At 37.8% G+C, this 20,830-nt stretch overlaps 3 protein-coding genes across 3 annotated transcripts; 1 reads left to right on the top strand and 2 right to left on the bottom strand.

The window, feature by feature from the left end:
- Positions 1–342: 342 nt before the first annotated feature.
- On the bottom strand, positions 343–6,610 carry cir1 (corepressor interacting with RBPJ, CIR1). The gene is made up of 10 exons (XM_054615189.1): positions 6,366–6,610; positions 5,384–5,478; positions 5,095–5,168; positions 4,946–4,959; positions 4,780–4,832; positions 4,632–4,680; positions 3,974–4,094; positions 2,800–2,906; positions 2,391–2,476; positions 343–2,018 (listed from the first exon to the last, which is right to left on the bottom strand). The coding sequence occupies exons 1-10, from the start codon at positions 6,435–6,437 to the stop codon at positions 1,307–1,309; spliced, it is 1,383 nt and encodes a 460-aa protein (XP_054471164.1). The 5' UTR covers positions 6,438–6,610; the 3' UTR covers positions 343–1,306.
- Positions 6,611–6,763: 153 nt separating this feature from the next.
- scrn3 (secernin 3) lies at positions 6,764–10,785 on the top strand. Its single transcript, XM_054615072.1, has 8 exons — positions 6,764–6,848; positions 7,068–7,240; positions 7,357–7,538; positions 7,737–7,936; positions 9,255–9,467; positions 9,714–9,876; positions 9,982–10,162; positions 10,279–10,785. The coding sequence occupies exons 2-8, from the start codon at positions 7,085–7,087 to the stop codon at positions 10,438–10,440; spliced, it is 1,257 nt and encodes a 418-aa protein (XP_054471047.1). The 5' UTR covers positions 6,764–6,848; positions 7,068–7,084; the 3' UTR covers positions 10,441–10,785.
- Positions 10,768–20,196, bottom strand: gpr155a (G protein-coupled receptor 155a). The gene is made up of 16 exons (XM_054615071.1): positions 19,978–20,196; positions 19,091–19,600; positions 17,853–18,252; positions 17,336–17,504; positions 17,072–17,227; positions 16,370–16,453; positions 16,142–16,262; positions 15,929–16,013; positions 15,507–15,597; positions 15,214–15,409; positions 14,187–14,276; positions 13,871–14,001; positions 12,977–13,072; positions 12,826–12,890; positions 12,523–12,660; positions 10,768–12,289 (listed from the first exon to the last, which is right to left on the bottom strand). Exons 2-16 carry the CDS (start codon positions 19,530–19,532, stop codon positions 12,094–12,096), a joined length of 2,460 nt encoding a protein of 819 aa, XP_054471046.1. The 5' UTR covers positions 19,533–19,600; positions 19,978–20,196; the 3' UTR covers positions 10,768–12,093.
- Positions 20,197–20,830: the final 634 nt, after the last annotated feature.

The raw sequence follows: 20,830 nt of genomic DNA, 5'->3' as shown, positions 1-20,830 counted from the left end.
ATAATTACACTGCAAGAGGCCAGGACTGGGAATACGTCAAGGAAAAGCGTCTCATCCAGACACCCTTTTTTTTTTTTTTTTTTTTTTTTTTTTTTTAAAGAGGATGTTAAATTGACCAGAAGGCAATAGAGGGAAATTATTTTCATTTTCTTTTGTGCAACAGCGGCTTCAAGTAAACGGCCAGATAGTGAAAACTATTAGATAGCCTATTTGAATTTCATCAAAATACAAAAGGTAACACTTAAGGAAAAAAAAAAAGTAGAAATTTAAGCTGTTGAGATCAAATGTAATTGTTGATATCTTTTATTTTTATTTTTTTAAATCAAAAATTGTTTTCTCCGAGTCTACATTGTGGAGACTGTTAAATAAAAAAATAAAAAAAACAATGCATAACAGGAAGAAAGAATTGTCCAATCTAGGTAATAAAATAATTATGGAATTCTAGTTTCCCCCGAATTAAAATATAAAATAGGCAATATTAAAAAAAAAGAAAAGAAATACTGCAGCTCTTGTTGGTCTCTAGAATAGGCTGTATTGACACGCTGTATATTTGGACAGAAATCATATGTGTTTTGTTTGACGCCCGTAAAAACTCAGCAGGACGTATTTCACAGCTTTGTTGATAAGCACATTGTGTCATTGTGGCTTTCAGGGGAACCGAGCTGAAAATATTATAGAAACATAAAAAAAAAAAAAAAAGTAAAAGTAATACTTTGCTCTTAAGTGGCCAGAATTTAAAAATATATTGTGGTATTTTGTGGAAGTATACGCTAACGGTTATAGATACATTTTCATTTTCAACCGATTTTTAGACGCTGTGATTCTTTCATCCATCGCAAAGCAAACGCATGAAATTGATGAAGATGATTAAAACATGTTTATCAGAAAGTACAAAGTCCAGATATTTTAGCAATCAACAGCCGTCTAAGCATTACACCTATTTCCAAAAAGAGACAAAAAAAAAAATTAATAAAAATGCAGCGACAGAAATTAATTTTTCTAGCGGTCATTAAAATGAGTCCAATATTTTCCCCATCAGCGGTTCACAGCTCCAAATTGCTTCCAATGGTAATCAATTAATTTAGACCCTTTCGTAGGGACAAGACAACGCACGAGCCAATTCTATACATTTTCTGTCGACTGCTTCCCTCTACTGGAGAAAAAGGAGACCTACAGCACAACATCTGCAATTATAAAACAGAGGGACACTTTGATTACCAACAACACCGTAGAATAGTCATTGCAAAAAAACATGCAACAGGTTTTGTCCAATATTGTAAAAGGGAACAAATAAACAACAACTCAGTCAGTGCTTTCTTTTGGCTCCGTCGTGGCTTCTCTCTCTTCTCTCCCTACTCTTACTTCTCCCCTTGCCCTCCCTTTCCTTCCTCCTTTCCCTGCTTCTACTCCTCCCATCTGCTGTTCTGCCTCTCCTTCCATCTGTGCTACTTCTGTTCCTCTCCCCATCTCTGCTGCGTTGCCCGTCTTTACCTCTGTCCTCCCTGCCTTTCTCGCGACTCCTACTTCTGTCCAAGCCAGCCTTGGAGCTGCTCGGTCTCTGCCTGTCCCTGCTGTTGTGTCTCTTTCTCTCTTGACCTCCCTCCAGCTTGATCTTGTTCTCTGGGCTGCAATTTGGACTCCTGCTTCTTCCCCTCTCTGTCCTTGTTTGTCTATAATCTCTGAATTCCTCCTCATGCCGCTTCTGTCCAGTGTGAGGGCTCGGTGACCTGCTTCTGTGAGAGGAGGCCTTTTTCTGACTCTTGACTCGCCGCTCGCTCTTAGAGCTGTTATCCCGACAGGACTCTTTATGCTTGTTCTTCTTTCTCTTTTGGCTCTTGAACTTGCCGTGACTGTCTGAATCTGAACCACTATCACTACTGCTACTGCTGCTGCTACTGGAGGAGTCACTCGAGCTGTCACTACTTTCGTGCTTTTTCTTTTGTTTTCTTTTGCTCTTCTTCTTCTGTTTTTTGCTCTTCTTCTTCTTGGCCTTCTGCTTCTCCAGGCGATCCAGTTTCCTGTAAAACAGGAGCACAAACGTTTGATTAACGTTCAACAAGGTAGCAGATACAAATAATATATCAACATAATACAGTCTCTGAATCAAATAAACGTTTAAGCAAAGGAATGTTAAATTCTTCAAATTAAATGCAATGCAACGATCTGATGAACAAGCAATTCCCTTTTTTTCTATATAAACTAGGCTAGTTTTTGATTAAAATTTCAAAAAAAATTATAAAAAAAAGATCACAGTAACCTTGTAATTCATCAGATCATTTATAAGGATTTCCTTAAAAAAAAATTTTTTTACGGAAAATTTAAATTTTACAATAGTAATAATAATTTTGCTCTCATAAATAAACATTTGTAAGTTGTGCTACATTATTTACCCGAGCAGCTTCTGTTTTTGCTTGGTTGTTAACGACTTCAGAAATTCCACTTCGGGATCTTCCTCTTCATCACTGGCAACATATTCCTGCAAAAGCCCAGAGCACATTGAATATGGCATTGAAATCAAAATAACATAAAAATAAATACAACTTTCAAAAACAAATTTGAGCAAATCTACATTTGAATACATCAGCTAAACACTTTTAAACACTAATGCAATTCAATTAATCAAATCGTTCACTTGACAAGTTGCCCCAATAACTGTCCTCTCTGCAGCATTTATATATTCTAGGGACACATCAAAGATATATATAGTTTGTCTTTTCTCTCTGAAGGGTAGTTTACGTGTATGTGTGTTCTGATATCATGCTATGTGTGCAAAGATGGGAGTGCGAGCTAGACAATTACCTGCGATGGATCACAAACAGTAGAATTCCTACCAAGAACACATTTTTTCAGGGCAAACCCACTGTTTCGCATCTCCGCCATTAACTCAGAGGGGTGCATCGACGGACCTGTTAGCACAAATCACAGCCTCAGAGTCCCATTGATGTCAAACCCGAGCCAACCACTATCTCCACAGTGGGAATTTCAGGGGCGGCTTTGTTAACAGAATGGGACATCAAATCAACTCACTCCACTTCCGGCTGAGCAAATCATACAATATCATTCTCCGCCAAAGCAGCAGTTAGAGGAATCAGAATACACAATAATTACATATTTTTCTCCCGGCACAGGAAGGGGACCATTACAGCACTCCACCATCAACACCATGCACTGACTGGACTCTCCCAGGGTAAACATTATTACTTTACTCCACTCGCTGATTGCAGAAGTCAGAATCAGCTAAAGACTGGGAGCTCCAGCTGAAACCTTAGAGGAAGGATACAGCAGGTGTACCTGCTGCAAGTCTGCGACGGACTAAAGCTGACACAGTCGCCACAAATATCCAGCAGCACAAATATATTCTAGCTCCTTTTTTGCCGACGTGATTATTCTATTGTTTTTTCCATTGCATAACTAAGAACCACCATGTTTAACAGAAATATATATTTCATCAAGTAAAATGTCTACATATAAATGTAACTTTAGATGACTACTCATTTTAAGTGATGCATTTATGATGGATCACTTTAAATTGTATATTTACAATGTTGAACAAAAGAAACGGTATGTGGACCTTCATCAGGTTATTATAGAAAATAACCTGATGAAGGTCTATGTACCGAAACGTTGTTATTGAAATATACTTATATGCAATTGAAGAAGACAGTTCGCGGGAATTTTTTTGTTCTATATTGTCTACCTAAGGTATTCTTCTACGCACCCGTCGTCCAACTGGAGTGCAAAAGTTTTGCTCTTTTAATATTTACAATGTTAACACGGACTTAGATGATGATGCTAATATAAATTAATGAATTACTGTTTTTTTTAATTCAATAGCATCAAAATAAAGTCTGTATGTAATGGTAGCGGTTTGTTTACAGAATTCAAATTAGCATTTAATTACAGACATAAACAAAGAAACTGCAGGGGAGGTGTTAAATATGTCAGTTTTAGACAATTATGGTATGTACTCTACCTGCTGCCTCCTCTGAGGCCACAGAGCTGGCATTGATCCCCGACAGCCCATAGAGAGGACACTCTCTGTCTGTGTTCACATGGCCCCATTTGTGACATTTGATGCATCGCACGTTGCGCACCTGGGAAGTTAACAACAGGCATTACTACAAATTGTGGAGATGTATGCATAATTATTTAAGCAAAACAAAACTCTTCAAATAGTTGTTTAAAATGATGGCACTCGTAGTTATGAGGCAAATCCATTCCAATTATGTCTTATGCTTTATATTCATGAAAGGCTCTGGTTCACCTTTTTAAACTTTGTAATGTACAACAACTCATACACAGTAAATTTAATAATATAGTGGCTCCCTACATTTTACAGCTTTTGACCACTAAAAACAAAATCAGTGTCTAGATGTGACCTCTAGTCACATCTTATAGCTACAGTGTGGACAAAGTGTGACTTTTCCTTTTCAAATTGTTTCATTGGCAGAATATTCAGGTACCTAGAAAGTACCCAATATTTCACAACAAAAAAATAAATAAATATGAGAATTATATCTAATTTTTTTTGCTTAATCTTTCAATATTCTTTTGACCCCCTTAGATTTATTTCCGGATGAGATTCACCGGTGAAGGCTATATGCTTCAAACAAATAAAAATCATCACACACCTGGATTCCAAATGGCTGATCTCTAATATTCATGTCATCCTTCGCATATCTACATGAGAAAATTAAGGATTTAATGGAATGCAAATACTGGAAGAGTGCTGGACAATATGCAAAAAAATGTAATTGTGTATTAAAATAAAATACTTACTTCTCTCGAGGAGCAGTCTTCTGCCACTCAAATTTGTACTCTTCTTCCCCTTCCTGAAAAAGACACATTTTGATTAACAATTTTAGTATGGCAACCTTTCTAGATATACATGAGTGGAAACAATGTAAGTGTAATTGTACGGATTAATATTTTTTTTCTACTTTACCTCTTTTGTTTCCTCTTCAGGAAAGAAGAAAATTGTGAGGAAAAAAACAAACAAGTATTAAAATGTTAAGCATAATTTCCTCAAGAATCAGGTGTTTTGGAGTAAACATATTATTTACTGGGATCAAAGCTGCTCAAATGATCATTTACCTTTGGATGCTCCAGGTGGAGCCTCGTACATGAAATTGAGGCCATTTTTAACACGATCATCCCCCATCAACACCCTAGAGGTGAGAAAACAACATGTATTTTTTTTTTACGGTGGTTATAAACCCTTACAACATTTGAAGTTAAAGAAATAGAAAGAAAATGTTGCTTAAGTTACTGTTAATAAGAACTTTACCATTTACTAGACTGATACTTTTACACAGGATGTACTCATAAAGAAACAAAAAATAAATATGATGAAAATAATGATAAATTATATTAAAAATCTAACCTGTTGTTGTAACAGTCTTGCTCTTTCATGTACGCCTGCATAAGATCTTCTTGCTTCTTCTTATCGAAGGTCAGTTTCTGTTCTGCTATCCATACCTGTAAGATAAAGTGACAAGGAGAATTACATACTTAATATATATACGTTATATATTTTACTGAATAATTTATTAACCTTTTAAGCGATTACATTTGCTGCTATGGTTTGTCTTTTATTGTGAATAATTGAATATATATATATATATATATATATATATATATATATATAAATTCTAAATTCTGGAGGGGGAAAACTGAAGACATTAACTTGGGCTCTTGGACATTGTGACAAGCATTTTAAACCATCTCCTACATCTTATAAACCAATGAATCAGAAGGTGTCAGGCATATCCATTCAGCAACTTCATTCATTGATTATTTTATGTATTTGTTAAGTAAAATTGAAAGGTTGTGGGGTTTATACACAAAATCAATTTAGCCCACTGACGTGTCGCCTACCAGAGGTGGCTCAGAGACAATTATTATTAAAAGGGACATTTTTCTCTACTAGTTGCATCCAGACACATAACTAATAATGTACATATTGTATATTAAATAACGTTGACAATCAGTAAAAAAAAAAAAAACAGCATTACTTTATGTGGTCTGAAGGTATTTAGACACAAAGACAAAGTATTTGAAGTAGTATATTGATTTATTCCAGGATGATTGATCAGCTGTTTACAAATATGGAGATTCCCATGAAACAACTTCATCTGAATATTAACCATGCCTCCTTATATATTATATATATATATATATTTTATATATCATATTTTATCTTAAAGACAATGATGGCCACGTGAGCTGAAGACAGTGGAATGGAACTCTAATGGAACGTTCTGTGCTAGCAATAGCAAAACACAGTTAGCATAGCTCGCTAGCTAGCAGGCTAATGTGCTGTCTCCTCGCCTCAAGCACTACCGCCAGCTGAAGCTAGCACTCACCTTTTTGATGTTGGACTTCGACGCAGGGTGGAAATCCTTCTTACACATGAAATTTGCAAATGACTTCCCCATGATTGAGCTCCTATTGCGTCAACCTAGTGGGACTCGTAACTAACAGAGCCGCTAGCGTAGCTTCCTCCGCATGTAAACAAATCCGCCTGCATGAAGTCAGTTCTATAACGGTGTTAGGGGGTCCGGTGAACCGTGCGTAGGACTCGTAATATAGCAATTGTTTGACAATTTTCACAGACGTCTTTGTTATTTATATGGCGTTGCAGCTCTAATGGCGCTGTAATTAATTAATTTAAATAGAATTATATAGATATTTGATTTAACGCGATTATGAAACTGACTTCAGCTCGATCACGTGACTGTACTGTTTCCGCTTCAGAAAACACGTGACCTGTGACTGATGAGGTCACATTATTGTGGAAACGGGGAATGGAAACAGAAACTTACAAGTGACAGTGCTCGGTAAGACAGGTAAGGTGAACGTGTTTGTTATGCTAACATTATTACATTAAACGTCGCATTGGCAATTAAGTTAAACAGCACACATTTAACTTTAACTCTAACTCTCATGTCATATCAGTGAGGTGAATTCAAAGTATTCTAAAGTGTATTGGCTGCTTATGCTCATGTTCGTCTCAACATCTGTTCGTGCTGTACCCATCCAAATAAATGTTCTCTTTGTTTTATTAGAGAGTTTGTGATTCAAAATGCACCCCTCCTCCTGTGACACCTTTGTGGCTCTGCCCCCCTCCACTGAGGGACAATGCATCATCTTTGGGAAAAACTCTGACAGGCCTTGTGATGAAGTCCAGGAGGTGGTGTATTTTCCTGCCAGAGACTATGCTGCAGGGGAAAGGGTTGAGGTAGGTGACACAGAGAGCATTTCATTGCAGTATTTCAGTTTCCCCACATTGTGACAAGTGCCATTGGACAACCATTAACAGTTATTGCCCCTGTGTTTTTCTCCTCTTGTGAACAGTGCACATACATAGAGATTGAGCAGGTTGCCCACACTTATGCAATTGTGTTGAGCAAACCAGCATGGCTGTGGGGTGCTGAAATGGGTGCAAATGAGCATCAAGTGTGTATTGGAAATGAAGCAGTGTGGGGCAAAGAGAGTGCAGATGGTGACGAGGCTCTTCTTGGCATGGATCTTGTCAGGTTTGTTTTATTTAGCTTCTGTTACTTGCTTAACAACCATCAACTTGAGATGCAAAGGGGAATTTTAATGACACTGTACCAGCCAGAAACTATTTTGTACAAGTTTTTTTCCCTTTAAGTTGTCAGTTCAGAATACATTTGTTAGAAACACACAAATACAAGGGAAAACATAAATCTGTGACTCTTCTGATTTTCCAGGATTGGACTTGAGAGAGCCGATGCAGCTGAGAAAGCTGTGGACGTTATTACTGAGATGCTGGAGAAATATGGCCAGGGAGGATCGTGCATGGAGGATGAGAGTAGCTTTACCTACCACAACAGCTTCCTCATCTCAGACAGGAAAGAGGTGTGGCTGCTGGAAACGTCAGGAAAGCACTGGGCAGCAGAGAAAGTGGAAGGTAAATTGAAAAATAATATTAAAACTAGGTGCCCATTTGATATAAAAGTCAAAAAAAGGCCACAAAGAAACCATGGAAGAAGCTTCCAAAACCAATCAGCAGCTTTTTGGTAAATTGAGCTTGGAGCTTCCTAAGGAAAAGCACCTGAGGACATTTGATGTGGAAATTTGAGCCTCCCAAATTAAATATATTTGCTGATATTTGTTTCGTCACAGATAAATTGCTATCTGTTTATATGCCCCCTTTCAGGATGAAATTTCAGGATGAAATGCTTTAGATATTATTGAGGTAGTTCAAAAACAGTTTGTCCACCAGAGGGCACTGGCAAGTTACTTTTTCAACTGTACAATGTCCCAATCAGTACAATATTTTGGTCACAATGATTTTGAATTCTCTAAAATATAAATAATGTTAATGGCCTAAAAGAACCGTATCGGTCACTGGAGTGGCTGCAGACAAGATCGTGGATTTGACAAGTACCATGGTCATCAGTACACAGTAAATCACATTACATCAACGGCTGGAAGTCGTATATTTTTGCAAACTCTTCAAAAGCAGAATTAGAACCATTTCTTCCATTTTTTTTTTGCACACTTTATTTAAATTGGTTGCTTACAACTACTTCAGACAAATATTTTCTGCCTTTTATATAATCCCTGGTTCATTTTCAATCTTTATTTGAAACAACAAAATTAACTTTGAAGATTCATTTTTTAAGACTTTTGAAAATTTAGTTCTCAATTTTTTACCAAATTACAACAGAAAGGAACCTAGTATAACTTGAGCCTTTGCGCTATCAGGTTTGTTTCATGCTAGAATGTAGAAACATTTTTAATTCCCTAAATTGTCTGAATCATCTGAAATTAATATCATGATTAATTGATACATTTACCTCAGTAACAATTAATTATTGTTAAATACACACATCTTATCCACAAGATTCTCTGTCTTCACAGTTGAGCTCTTGTTAATTATTAAGTCTCAACTATAATCAAAAAAATATTTTAACATGTACCGTATATTTAAGAGCATTAAAGGTACTTCTTAGCTAAACAAACAACAAAACGAAAATCAAAGTAAAATGGTAAAATAATTTGCCCTCCTTTTTTGCCCGATTTTTTTGTTACTAAACTCATAACTAAAGTCAGCTTAAAACAGCCTTGCAAGAATCTGAAGTAGTAGATACATAGATGCAGAATAATTTCATCTCTCTATTAGTTATTAGTTTTCTAATAACACATTACACTGCTTAGGAAGTTGTTGATTAACGGTACTTTTTCATATTCGTGGCATATCATCTTTTTTTACTCGTCTCTAGGTGGATATCGCAACATCTCTAACCAGTATAGCATAACGACCAAGATAGACAAGGAACATCCAGAATTAAAGGAATATGCACGAAGCAAGGGCTGGTGGGACGGAAAGACTCAGTTCAACTTCTCCACCGTCTACTCCTTCATGACTACGGCCAGAATAGAAGCCTCTGGGAGCCGATACTGTGAGGGGAAGGAGTTGCTGAAGAAGAGCAGCGGTTGGTACTGTTGAGAATGGATACACAGGAGGAAAAAGTTACATTACTTTTACCTCTGCTTATGCATGTGTTAACATGATCTTAACATGTTTTATACATTTCCCACCCGCGTTTTACAGTTTTTGATTTTAACAGAACTTGATTCTTAAATGTTTCTTGTAAAAGTAAGTAACTTAAATGTAAATATAAATGCCATGTTTTTGGTGTTTTACTTTTGATGTTTTTACGTTATTTTATTTTCTGAAGGTCACATCACTGCTGAGACGATGATGGGTATCCTGAGGGATAAAGACAGTGGCATCAACATGGAGGGCATGTTCATGACAACAGGAAGTATGGTGTCTGTGATACCCACGAATCCTGCTCTGCCAGGGGTTCACTATTTTACAGCAACTCCAGACCCTGAAAGGTACAGCTCTTGATCTCACTTCAGCTGATAATGCATCCTTTAAATTCATTGCTACAGAAGTAAATGATGATTCATTTTTTTTTTTTTTTTTTTTTTGCACAACAGGTCTGTATTCAAACCTTTCATCTTTGTGAAGAACGTTAATGAGCTGAAGGAGACTTCTTCTCCCAGTTACGGAGCAGATGACCCTGTAAAGAAGAAACCTCGCTTCCAGAGCAAGCCTGATCGCAAACACGTGTTGTTTGTCAAACATGAACTGGTGGCTGCCATCATTCAATCCTACGAGGTTTAACAATTTAATACCAGCCTGCTATTGACCTAAATTTGTCACTTGGCTTAGTGTGGTCACTGTCTGCTGAAAATGTACTCATAATATTTTGTGTGTGTTTTGTTTTTTTATAGGACAGAGGAAAGAAGATCACAGAAAGTATGAGGAAGCTGGAGAAGGAAAAGATGACAGAGATGGAGACGATTCTTTCAAATGGTATTGAGGAACCAGATTTTTTGGCAAATCTGTTCCCAAGCTCTGTGCGGGAGGAGATGGCTCTGTACGGCAAAAGCTGAAACCACAAAACATGTATCCGGGGTGAAAGTAGCAGTATACGCCTCTGAATTTGAACAGGTATAGGTACAAACATGCTCTTATAATAAATCCTGAAAACACAACTGAATATTGAAACTATTGTACTAAAAATTAATCAGCTGAGGATAATGTTGAACAAAATGCTGTCTTTTATGTATCGAATCATTGACCAGAAATACAGGAAAGAACAAATGATTATGTGAAACATGATTTGAGGGTTCGGTAATAACATTTATTTTAACACAAATCCATACCATAAATATGCAGCCAGTGCTACACACTGTATTAAAGTATGTTTTTATTAAAAATAAAAAGAAATTACACCAGTTTTTGCAACATCATTTTTGGTAATACTAAACACAAACCTTTGCACTTAATGACAAACATGTATAATTAAGAAGTTAGCTGTCTACTTATATTACTATATACCTGAGAGAAAACACTGAATTAAAGCTGCTTCTATTTGATAAACCTCCGGTGTCAATGTGAACACTTTCAAGAAAACACATGAATCGACACCAAGTTCTATAGTTCTATTCTATCATTTATTAATAATGATAACTTTTAAAATGTCAAGTGGCGATATGCTTTTGTTGTCAAATTGGCAGGTTGTTTGTTGAAATTGTCAATTGGGTTACCACTTACATAGCCGTGGTGAACAGTGTAACCACTATTTTACATCAGTGCAAAGTCATGTTAAGCTGCAGGCTACCAAAGCTACAATACTCTTGATTAATGCTTTATTACCAGTTAACTAACTGGTGAAACTAACTCAATCATGAGTATGAAATGGATGCAGATTTATCTTCCCTTTTTTCTTTTTGAAGGTGCTTTAGTTGAGCGATAAACCACTCCAGTAGAGGAAATAATACATTCAGCTGAAGAGTGGATTTTTTTTTGGCTGCACCTATAATTTGCTTTATGGGGAAAGCTATTTGTGCATTGTCGTTCCCCAAATGACACAAAATTAAATTAAAAAAACTAAAATCCAAAGGCATATATTGATGCATTAATGTCTTGGCTCAGCCTTTAAGATTGGTTCTTAATTTTATAGTTTTGGCCATCAGTCCTTTACTAATGATACTGCTAATATTATATTCACCAGCTTTACAGCAGATTAAAGGAAGCTGTGACATCAATACATCTGAGTCAAACAGCACAAGTAAAAACAGACAGACTATTTGAAATGTAAATAAATTAGCAGGGAAACTGGCAAATCTTAAAATGATGTCTGTTGTAGACATCACTAAGAATTTAAAGACTGACTTCCCTACTAAACTCTAATCTACAGAACTAAGTGGTAGCTGTGTGGTACATTTTCCAACCTGAGGGATTAAAACGGGAATTTCAGGTTCTCCAATTTAAGGTTTTACCTTTGTCCTAGTGAATGAATGTTAAAGTAAAACAGCAAAACTGCGAATAAAATTAATAATAAATTAAACAATTCCCTTGAAGACTAACACCACACAATGCATTAAGCTCTGGAGTTTTAGATTTGAAAATTTCAAGTCTGTTGCACAGCAGTTCTGCACTTTACAGGCTGTGCAGAACGATGTATTGACGTCATTTCATCTTAATTCAAATGCCATTTACATTTGGTAAAAAAAAGAAATGTGGACTTTGACCCGTGTGTCTTACATCATGAAGCGATAATAAAGGCGACTGTCTTGGAAGCCATATTCCTGCTTGATGTGCTGGAGCACTCCACCCTGCTCTAACCGTGTCCCATAGAGTACCGCCTCACCAAGGTCCTGAGCCAAGCCCACCTGCTGAAGCCACTCCACAAGATCACAGCCCAGAAAGCAGTCCACCACAGTCTTTTTCCCACACCTGAAAGTAAAAGAAGGATTCACCCAAAGGTCTTTTTATAGTAGCCACCAAAAGTAGAGAAGAAGCAAACTGAGCCCAGATGCACCAGAACTATAAAATAGGAATAAATGAATGGTTAAAGTGGTATTTGTTGTATGTGAATGACTACCAGGACTTGAGAGAACATGTTTTTGCAGACATTTTCTCATCAACCTCTGACCAGAGCAGCAGTGAGTAAGACGATGTGCTCTCACCTCCTCTTTTTGACAATGTCATGAAAACACTGGTCCTTGTGGTATTTGGTGAACTGGGTGCAGGTCATCCTGATTTCCTCAGGTAAATCAGTCTGCGGCTGGTCTTCTTTCTTCTTTCCATACCACAGACTGTATAACCTAAACACCATGAACAAAAACAAAATATAAATGCACGGAGGACAGTGTAGTGTGTGTGTGTGCACATGGTATTCATACACAGTACATACAGTATGCCGTGTGTTCAAACAATTTAAAATGTGCTCTAGGGTGTGACAGTAGTTTCATAAGTTAAATGTTGTTTACCTCTTCTTAAAAGGCAGTATGATCAAATGCTTGTCCAGCCCAAACAGAGCAAAGGAGAGAAAACCCTGGAGACAGAAAACATGTGAGGAAACTAGTGAAGTGTGACAATAAATGCTGACAATCTTAGTACCACAGTGTCTGGAACACCAACCTGTCCATAGTTGGCCACAGCACAAAAGAACTGCAGCTCCAAGTAAAGACTACCAGGAACTTGATTCAAGAGCAGCCACAAGCAGCTGGACAGGTTCTGTTAAAAGTAAAGTAAAGAGGGTTGTTATGTTTATGCGACAAGTAAAACTAGCAAATCCTGCTGATAGAACCGACTTGTAGAACATGTCGAGTTAAATAACAATTTATGAACTGTCAGTAAGAGAAAAGTATATGTACTGAACTGCCTTAAATGTCTAATGTGTAGCATCTAGCAGTGAGTTTGAAGATTACAACCAACTAAAACTTGATTTTTAGTTGGTTGTAACTAGAAACACGTTTTTAGTTACAACTTAAACTATACATTCGAGCCAACTCGATGTGTAGTTGGCTCGAGCTACACATCGAGCCAAGTGTGTAGGAGAACTACCACGCTCGATGTCAAGAGGACAATCTTCAAATGTAGATACAAACTGATAATTCTAAGGTACCGAAAACAGAATGTTTTTTTATTTTAAGAGATAATACACTAAAGAAATTATACTGAATTATCATTATCATTTCCATTTCGGCCAATAGATCGCCCTTAATTACAGGTTTTTATTTTTTTTGATTCACAGAAACACAGTTAACCACATTAAACGTAATGTTTTGGTATTTACTAGTCATATTTAATATGCTTCTTATCTGTTATGACCAATAAATGCTAATCAACACATATGAATCTTCTAATGGGTTTCTTTGGAGAAGGCTTCCTCCGATGCTGAGTGAGTGAGGAGGAAATTACACGGCTCAGCCATTTGTGTCCGATTCGGTTTGTGATGCACTAAATATAATGATGCAGGCAGTAAGGCTGACTTCATGTCACTGTAGAAGTGAAAGGTGGTGGTTTACTCACAGCAAGCAGGCTGACAGTCAGAAGCAGACATAAGAGCAAATGACGGGCCACTTGTCTATCTGCAACCTGTTGGCTCTCCTCCACTTGGACAAGCAGGCAGTCTGAGGACTCACAGTTGTTCTCACATTGACCTGGGGGTGGCAGCAGAAGAGAGATCTAAAATACTGAATCTTATTCATTGGAGAGAAAAGCTGTACATTATTCAATGGTCATGGTTGTTCTGTGCTGATACGTTCAGGTTTTACTTATTGGGGTTTAATGCATTCTAAATTCTGGCATAATTGAAACGCAGGTCTGTCGCTTGTCAGTACAATACCTGCGAGTGTGGTCGGAGTGTGGTTGATATTCGTGCTGGTGATCATGTCAGGCATGGGCTGGGGCGGTGCACAGTCACATATGAGGCATGCTGATAACAGAAGATAAAAGTGAGAGGGATTCTTTACCACAATACTATCTTTTCCTCCTAGTTCACACGGGAAGCAAAAAGCACATTCAACATATGAGTAATACAATATAGATATTAATACCTACATGGTACATAGTAGCATTTCATATTTCATTTGTTGGCATAACAACATCTTGAATATCTCAAAAGGAATTTTTTCATGAAACTTTTATTCTACAGCTCCCACTATAATCAATACTTGGATGTGTTACAATGAGATTTTTGAATCATATAGTTTAAAAACCTAATATTATACATATCACATTCAATATAATAATAATAATAATGAATTAGTGTTTCCCTTTAAACACTTTGCATCTATTGTAATAGACACTAATGAATCTAACCACCCTCTTCACAACATCTCCTTTCAAAGCAACAAACTTAAGCCATGGAGGCTCGAATAAAAGGCGTATGATTCAAAAGCATCACATAATGACAGATGATCGGTTCAGTGTTGCTCTTCATCGCTTTCTTAAATAACTAACTCAACCAATCAGGAACTTAAAATATTGTGTTTTGGGGGGAAAATGACTTTTTTTACAGTGTTTACTTTGTGATTGTGTCACTGCAGAAGCTTTTTTTCTACTCATGTAATTGAAAATGATCTGTAGGGGGAGGCGCATTAGACAGACATTGCATTGACAACATGGCAGTTTTTTTGTGGACGACTTCTAGATAAGGGTTAGCGTGACGGTGATTGTGCTCTTCCTTTCCCTTAAACATGGGCTTTGGCAACTGAGGAGACAGAACTGCCTCTGGATGCTCAAGTGATTACCATGTGCTATTGTACTTGGCAACCTGGTATTTATTGAATGCCATCCAGGTTACATAATCCCCAAAAATTTGACTTGTTGAATGAAAATTTCCGTTAAATGGTCTCCATTACAGAAAGTACCTGTGTTGAGATCTCCTGATGGGGTGTCCGGCTCAATCAGAGTCGGGTTTTCTGGTTCAATCTCAGTCACTAGATCCCCTGCAGAGTTTCCCTCTTGGCTTTCATCAGTGTGGGACCAGCTTCCCCTACTGAGACACACAAGAGAGCTCCCACCCAGTAGTATACTGAGGGTAACTACAACTGTAGTGCAGATTATCTGTCAAAGAAGCCACATACAGACAGTTCTAGGTGATTCTTTGTGGGATCAATAGCTGTTCTTAAACAAAAACAATGGTTTCCACTTATGTTGTTACCTGTGGTTTGCCGTAAAAGAATGCAGAGTCAATCGTGTCTGACATTTTCTCCCCAGAAATGAGCAACACAGAAATTATTAAGGCTGGAACCCTGTTAATTTAAGACAACATTTACACAAAATAAAATCACTGACAGTATCAAGATATAAAAAGGTAAACAATTTTAATTACAATAAATTGCAGATTAAATTTGCAGAAATTGAATAAGTTTGTTTGATCATTTACATTCAAGTGAGGCATCATCACCCCTGTAACATCTCCATCAGTAATCTTGATCATAGTTCTGGGTGGAACCTGCTCATGTATGCAAATGTAAGCTCTACTGTCCAACAGGTTAACTCTATTTTAGGGCAGTAATTCTAGCTCCGTGTTTTAGAAAACCAGACAAACTAGCTTAGTTTCAGTTCCTTAAAAGGACTCACCCCCAGCCAGCAATGACGAACAAGCCTGGTGAAACTTTCACATCCTCAAACCTTTTCATGAGCAAAATAGAAAGTGCTATTAAACCTGAAAGCAAAAAACACACATTAAAGAGTTAGCCATCAAACAAAGGATATCAGAGCTCACCAAGATAAATCAAAGTAGTGTAATGTGGGGTTAATGTAGCTGGATGGTTGTTTGCATACACAGCATACCTGGCCAAACAAAGGTACTGTAGAGTGAGGTATATAACAACGTGAATGTCAGGACTTGCCCGACGAAGTTGTCCTCTTTCACCACAAAGTTCCACAGGATCATCCCAATACAAGTTAGAAACTAGAAACCAAACAAATGAGTTGAGGTTATACCGACTGTTAAATATCTTGTCATTTTAATTAATGGATAATAAAATACATTTAATGAGAATGTGCAAGTGTGCTCACCTGTGCCAAGAGAAGGTTGACAGTAAACATGTGAGGTAGCCTCTTGAATTTCTTGCTTAAAAACATGACAGTAATTGTCCACACCTGATAGAGAAAACACATTTTTTTTCAAATTGTTAATAGTTACCTTCATAACAACGTTAGCAGAGATGCTAGATACAACTATTATTAAACATTGTTGGCAGGGTATCTATTTAAAGGAATTGTGAAATGATTCAACAGAATGACACAAGAAACACTAAAGATGAACAATTACAGTATAAGATACTGCAGCAGAATACAAACTCAAATGTGAATATGTTTCAACACAACAAAGATTATTAATTGCTTACAGTAATATGTTGCAGGTTCCTTAAAAGATAAACTGAAAGGAGAAATTAATGAGGAAGTGGGTCCGTAAGTCAGTAAACCATCTGTTTGGCCACACATCCTCTGAATGACTTGAGACTTTTATATCAACCTGCCACAGTGGTTTAAACATCGAACAAGAAGCTAAAAACATTTTTACGTCTGATAAACATGATGACTGACCAAACTGCTCTCAGTTAAGAAGTGGAACATGCTATAACAAATGTTTTATAAAGCTCGACTTCACTTTGACCTCAGTTTCCACATACTGAAATAAAAACAACAAAAAAGAACCAGCTGTTAAAAAGTCAGTTATAAAATATTAGCCAACAAGTTTACACAGTTGTGACTCACCAGTGCAACCAATGTTACTATGCTTATGTTAAAGCTGACATTCTGTAGTGAATTCATCAAAAGCTGAGGATCCATCCAACGCATTGTAAGTAACCAGGCAGAAACATACATTATTGGAGCTGAGAGAAAAGTGCTGATCACCATCCCAGAGGTTACCTGTTAGGAAGCAGTATTCAAAATCAAGTATGCAAAAATGCAAAGAAATGAACAGTTCAGAATCTGAATGGCATTTAAGAGGTTGGCAGGTAGATGTAAGCAACTCACAACTTCCAGCTCTGCGTTATAATAGACTGCATAGATGGCCACGCTTGGTGCAGTGGGAAACACTCCATAAAGAAAAGCATAATTGGAGAGGCTTGTGTGGTTCAAAGCGCTGGTGTTGCTATTGTCCAACAGATCCACCATGTCCTTACAAATCAGCGGCATCACCAACCTGAAAATCAAATTAAAAATTTGGTGTCATAAACCATTATTTGGGGATTTTATTAACACTACAGTGAAAAACGCAGTTCTACTAAATTATTAACATACACACACACTAGCTATTGTCATGCTACGCACTCCTGAGACCTCTTCCGATGTCATCCATTTGGTAAAAGGCTTGTGGTTTGGGAGATGTCTGAGTCACCCAAACCATCATCACTAAACAACATGTTGGGAGCACTTTACAGACCTCTCACCTGCTGACTCTCTACAGTCCTAAGAGCATGTCTCATTACAAAGACACAAAATCATCTCTTGTACAAACATCAGGAGGAGTGAAGTTGTTTTTTCCACTCACAGTTTTGCTGTAGTGAGTAATATCAGTGTCACCACTGTGGATCTGGTTAATTTCCCCAACTGTCCCACCATGGAGAGACCCAAGTAGAACAGAGCTGCTCCTCCGAAAGAGTTGGCCAAGCCGTCCACAAAGTCAGCCATGAAGGGAGGAATCGTCTGGTGCAGGGCGAAATGGGCGATGATGCCGATGACAACCATGAACACTATAGGGTTCTTCAGGACCTGTAACACTACAACGCCCACAATAAAGAGTTTTCTCTGCTGTTGGTTTGCCCCATTCTTCCACTTCTGGATCTCGCAAAAGGCAAAGCCAATGGGATTTAGAAGCATCAGGGACACAGGTGCAACCAGGTAGATGTACTGGAGGTACTCTGGGTATGTGCTCTGGTATAAGGCCTCAACTGTGGATGAAGACAAATGGCTCAATATCAACAAAACCTGCTCGGCACATCTGACTTGTTAAGGCATGCAGCAGAAAAGCAGTAAAAGTCATTTATGAGTAGTGGCCTAAATTTCACACACTCAATGCTTCCTGTACACAAGGATTATGTAAACAAATTACTTGTTTGTAAGAGTGGGAAAAAAATGTAGTAGGACAACAATTCAAAAGTTTGTGGGATTGGAACACATATTTAGTTACTCAGTGAAAGCAAACAAAAGATATGTTTTTTTAAACGTCACCACTACATTTTCAAAAGGGGAAAAGGCTTAGGAGCAAGTTGATGCTGCTAGAACTTCTGCTTCATGTGAATGAAGAACTGCTGAAATTACCATTCGCTCTATTTAAAATTTGCATAATGGTCAGTTTTTCAATCAAGCTTAAAGGGGATTGTTTATGAATTTGATAACAGCCTGAGACAACTATTCAAATAAATATGCAAACAGACCATTGATGCACAGGGTTTTTTTCTCATTTTTTTTTTTCCAATAGGCCAGTTTTGGTAGATTTCATGTACACCTTTCCAAAGATGGTGTTATATTTCTGCAAGTATGCAAGTACAGAATGATGAATCCAACTTTGCTATGCAATGATCACAACCTCTGTGTTTTTTTTGTAAAAACACTATGTTAATAAGGGAGGACCCTGAAAGCAGCTGTTTGCTGAGGTTAGTTTACAGTGTAACATAAAGATAATTATAATTTTGGTTTGAAGGATTGGGGCAAACATTCACACAGCATGATTACAGCAGTGAATACAAAGCACAGTGTGTGTGGCAGGCTTAAAGTCATCACACTTACCAATGGGATATCCCAAGGCAAAGTCATTGCTTTGGGTGGCAAATATTGAGAAAAGGCCAGCTTTACTATACCGGCTCTCAGGATTGGCAACAATCAGCGTGAGCACGCAGACGATGAAGAACACAGACACTTTGGCAATGAGGACGCTCCACAGGAATGGCCAGATGACATTACCAAAGTCCAACAGTACCATGTTCTTGAACAGCAGCGCTGGGAGGGCAAACTTGGACACAAAATTGCCCAATCCTTTGGCCTGGGTGGACGTGATGATGTTCGCCCTCCCTGCGATGTACCCACATAGTATTATCCCAAAGCACTCCAGCAGAGCCGGTAACAGCTTGTCAATGGACATGCTGGATAAGTGAGCGGAGGAGTCCAGGTCCTCCTCCTCCTCCTCATGGGAGGCAGTGAAGTTGGTGCCTCTCTCGAGTGCCTCCATCATGCTGATCCTCCCTGCGGGGGGAGACCTCTCACGTCTGGGTTGAAGTCGTGTCCGAGCATCGCCAGATACTAAAGAAAGAAAGAAAGAAAGAAAGAAAGAAAGAAAGAAAGAAAGAAAGAAAGAAAGATAGATAGATAGATAGATAGATAGATAGATAGATAGATAGATAGATAGATAGATAGATATTTTTTTTTTTCTTGTCATGCACAAAAAAACGTGCCCAACCCTCATGGGTTTGCACGACACCAACAATACAGCTGCAGTATTGCCTACAATAAGGAAATGAGTTTTATGAGGTTTAAAGGAGGAGCCGTAACACTGCGTTAGTTGACTTAAAACAACATCACGTGACTGACTCCTTAACTGAGATCTTAAAAACTGTCACCCAACGAGCATTTCAATGACAGGGTGAGTGTTAAAGTGTTAAAGTGTTAAAGCCACTCACCTCTGAGCACCCCTCATGCAACGCTACAGGCACGCGTGAACAGGAGTTAGCGGTTAGCCGGAGAGCTAACTTTGTGAATGGAAGGTCAGGGTGTCCTCGAAAATACTACATGGAGTTAAAAAGCTTCACTGTCAGGACACTGTTTACGTCATTCTGGACTAGCTTACGCTGGCTGTTAAAACTGTGTGTTACACAGGTAGTAACGCTAGTTTAGTTCCCACCCAGGCAGCAACTTTCATAATCTCCGACTGTCAACAACGATTCAACCAATCACATTGCCCGGACTGCGGGAGGGGGCGGGGCTTACGGTACCTACAATCCTCAGCTCTGATTCAAGAATATTCAGTTTCTAAAGGATTTTTTATTTACAAGCTGGAAGCAGTTGCACACTTGGTCTTGACTGCCCCTCATCACGTACTATTTGGACACATAGTGTAGTAGTTATTCTGAATTACTGGGGAGTCAATTCTTTGGTAAAGAAATAACTACATTTGTTTCAATGTATTGGGCTTTTAGATCAATACATACTCCTCATCCTGACTACTACCAAAAAAACTTGTATGGTCATTGTATTTTGAAGAGTTGCTTATTAGGTTGTTGTTATTTTTTTATTTGACTAATCTTTCATACCATTATGGTGAAATAGTTTTATATACATTTTTTTATTAGCACTTATTTATTTTATACAAGATTGCAAAAAAAGCAGCACTTTATTGGCAGGTTAAATATGTTTGTATATGTACTGATATTGCTAAACAACATAAGTCTTAGGGGAAACACAAATCATCAGGGAAACATAAAAGATAAGACTGAGGTTCCTAATCAGATCACAAAATCGAAAGATTCAATCATG

This window comes from Anoplopoma fimbria, chromosome 16 (assembly GCF_027596085.1).
Source record: "Anoplopoma fimbria isolate UVic2021 breed Golden Eagle Sablefish chromosome 16, Afim_UVic_2022, whole genome shotgun sequence".
Lineage (NCBI taxonomy): Eukaryota > Metazoa > Chordata > Actinopteri > Perciformes > Anoplopomatidae > Anoplopoma > Anoplopoma fimbria.
The sequence above is the reverse complement of the archived record's forward strand: the minus strand, read 5'-3'. Positions and strand labels throughout refer to the sequence as shown.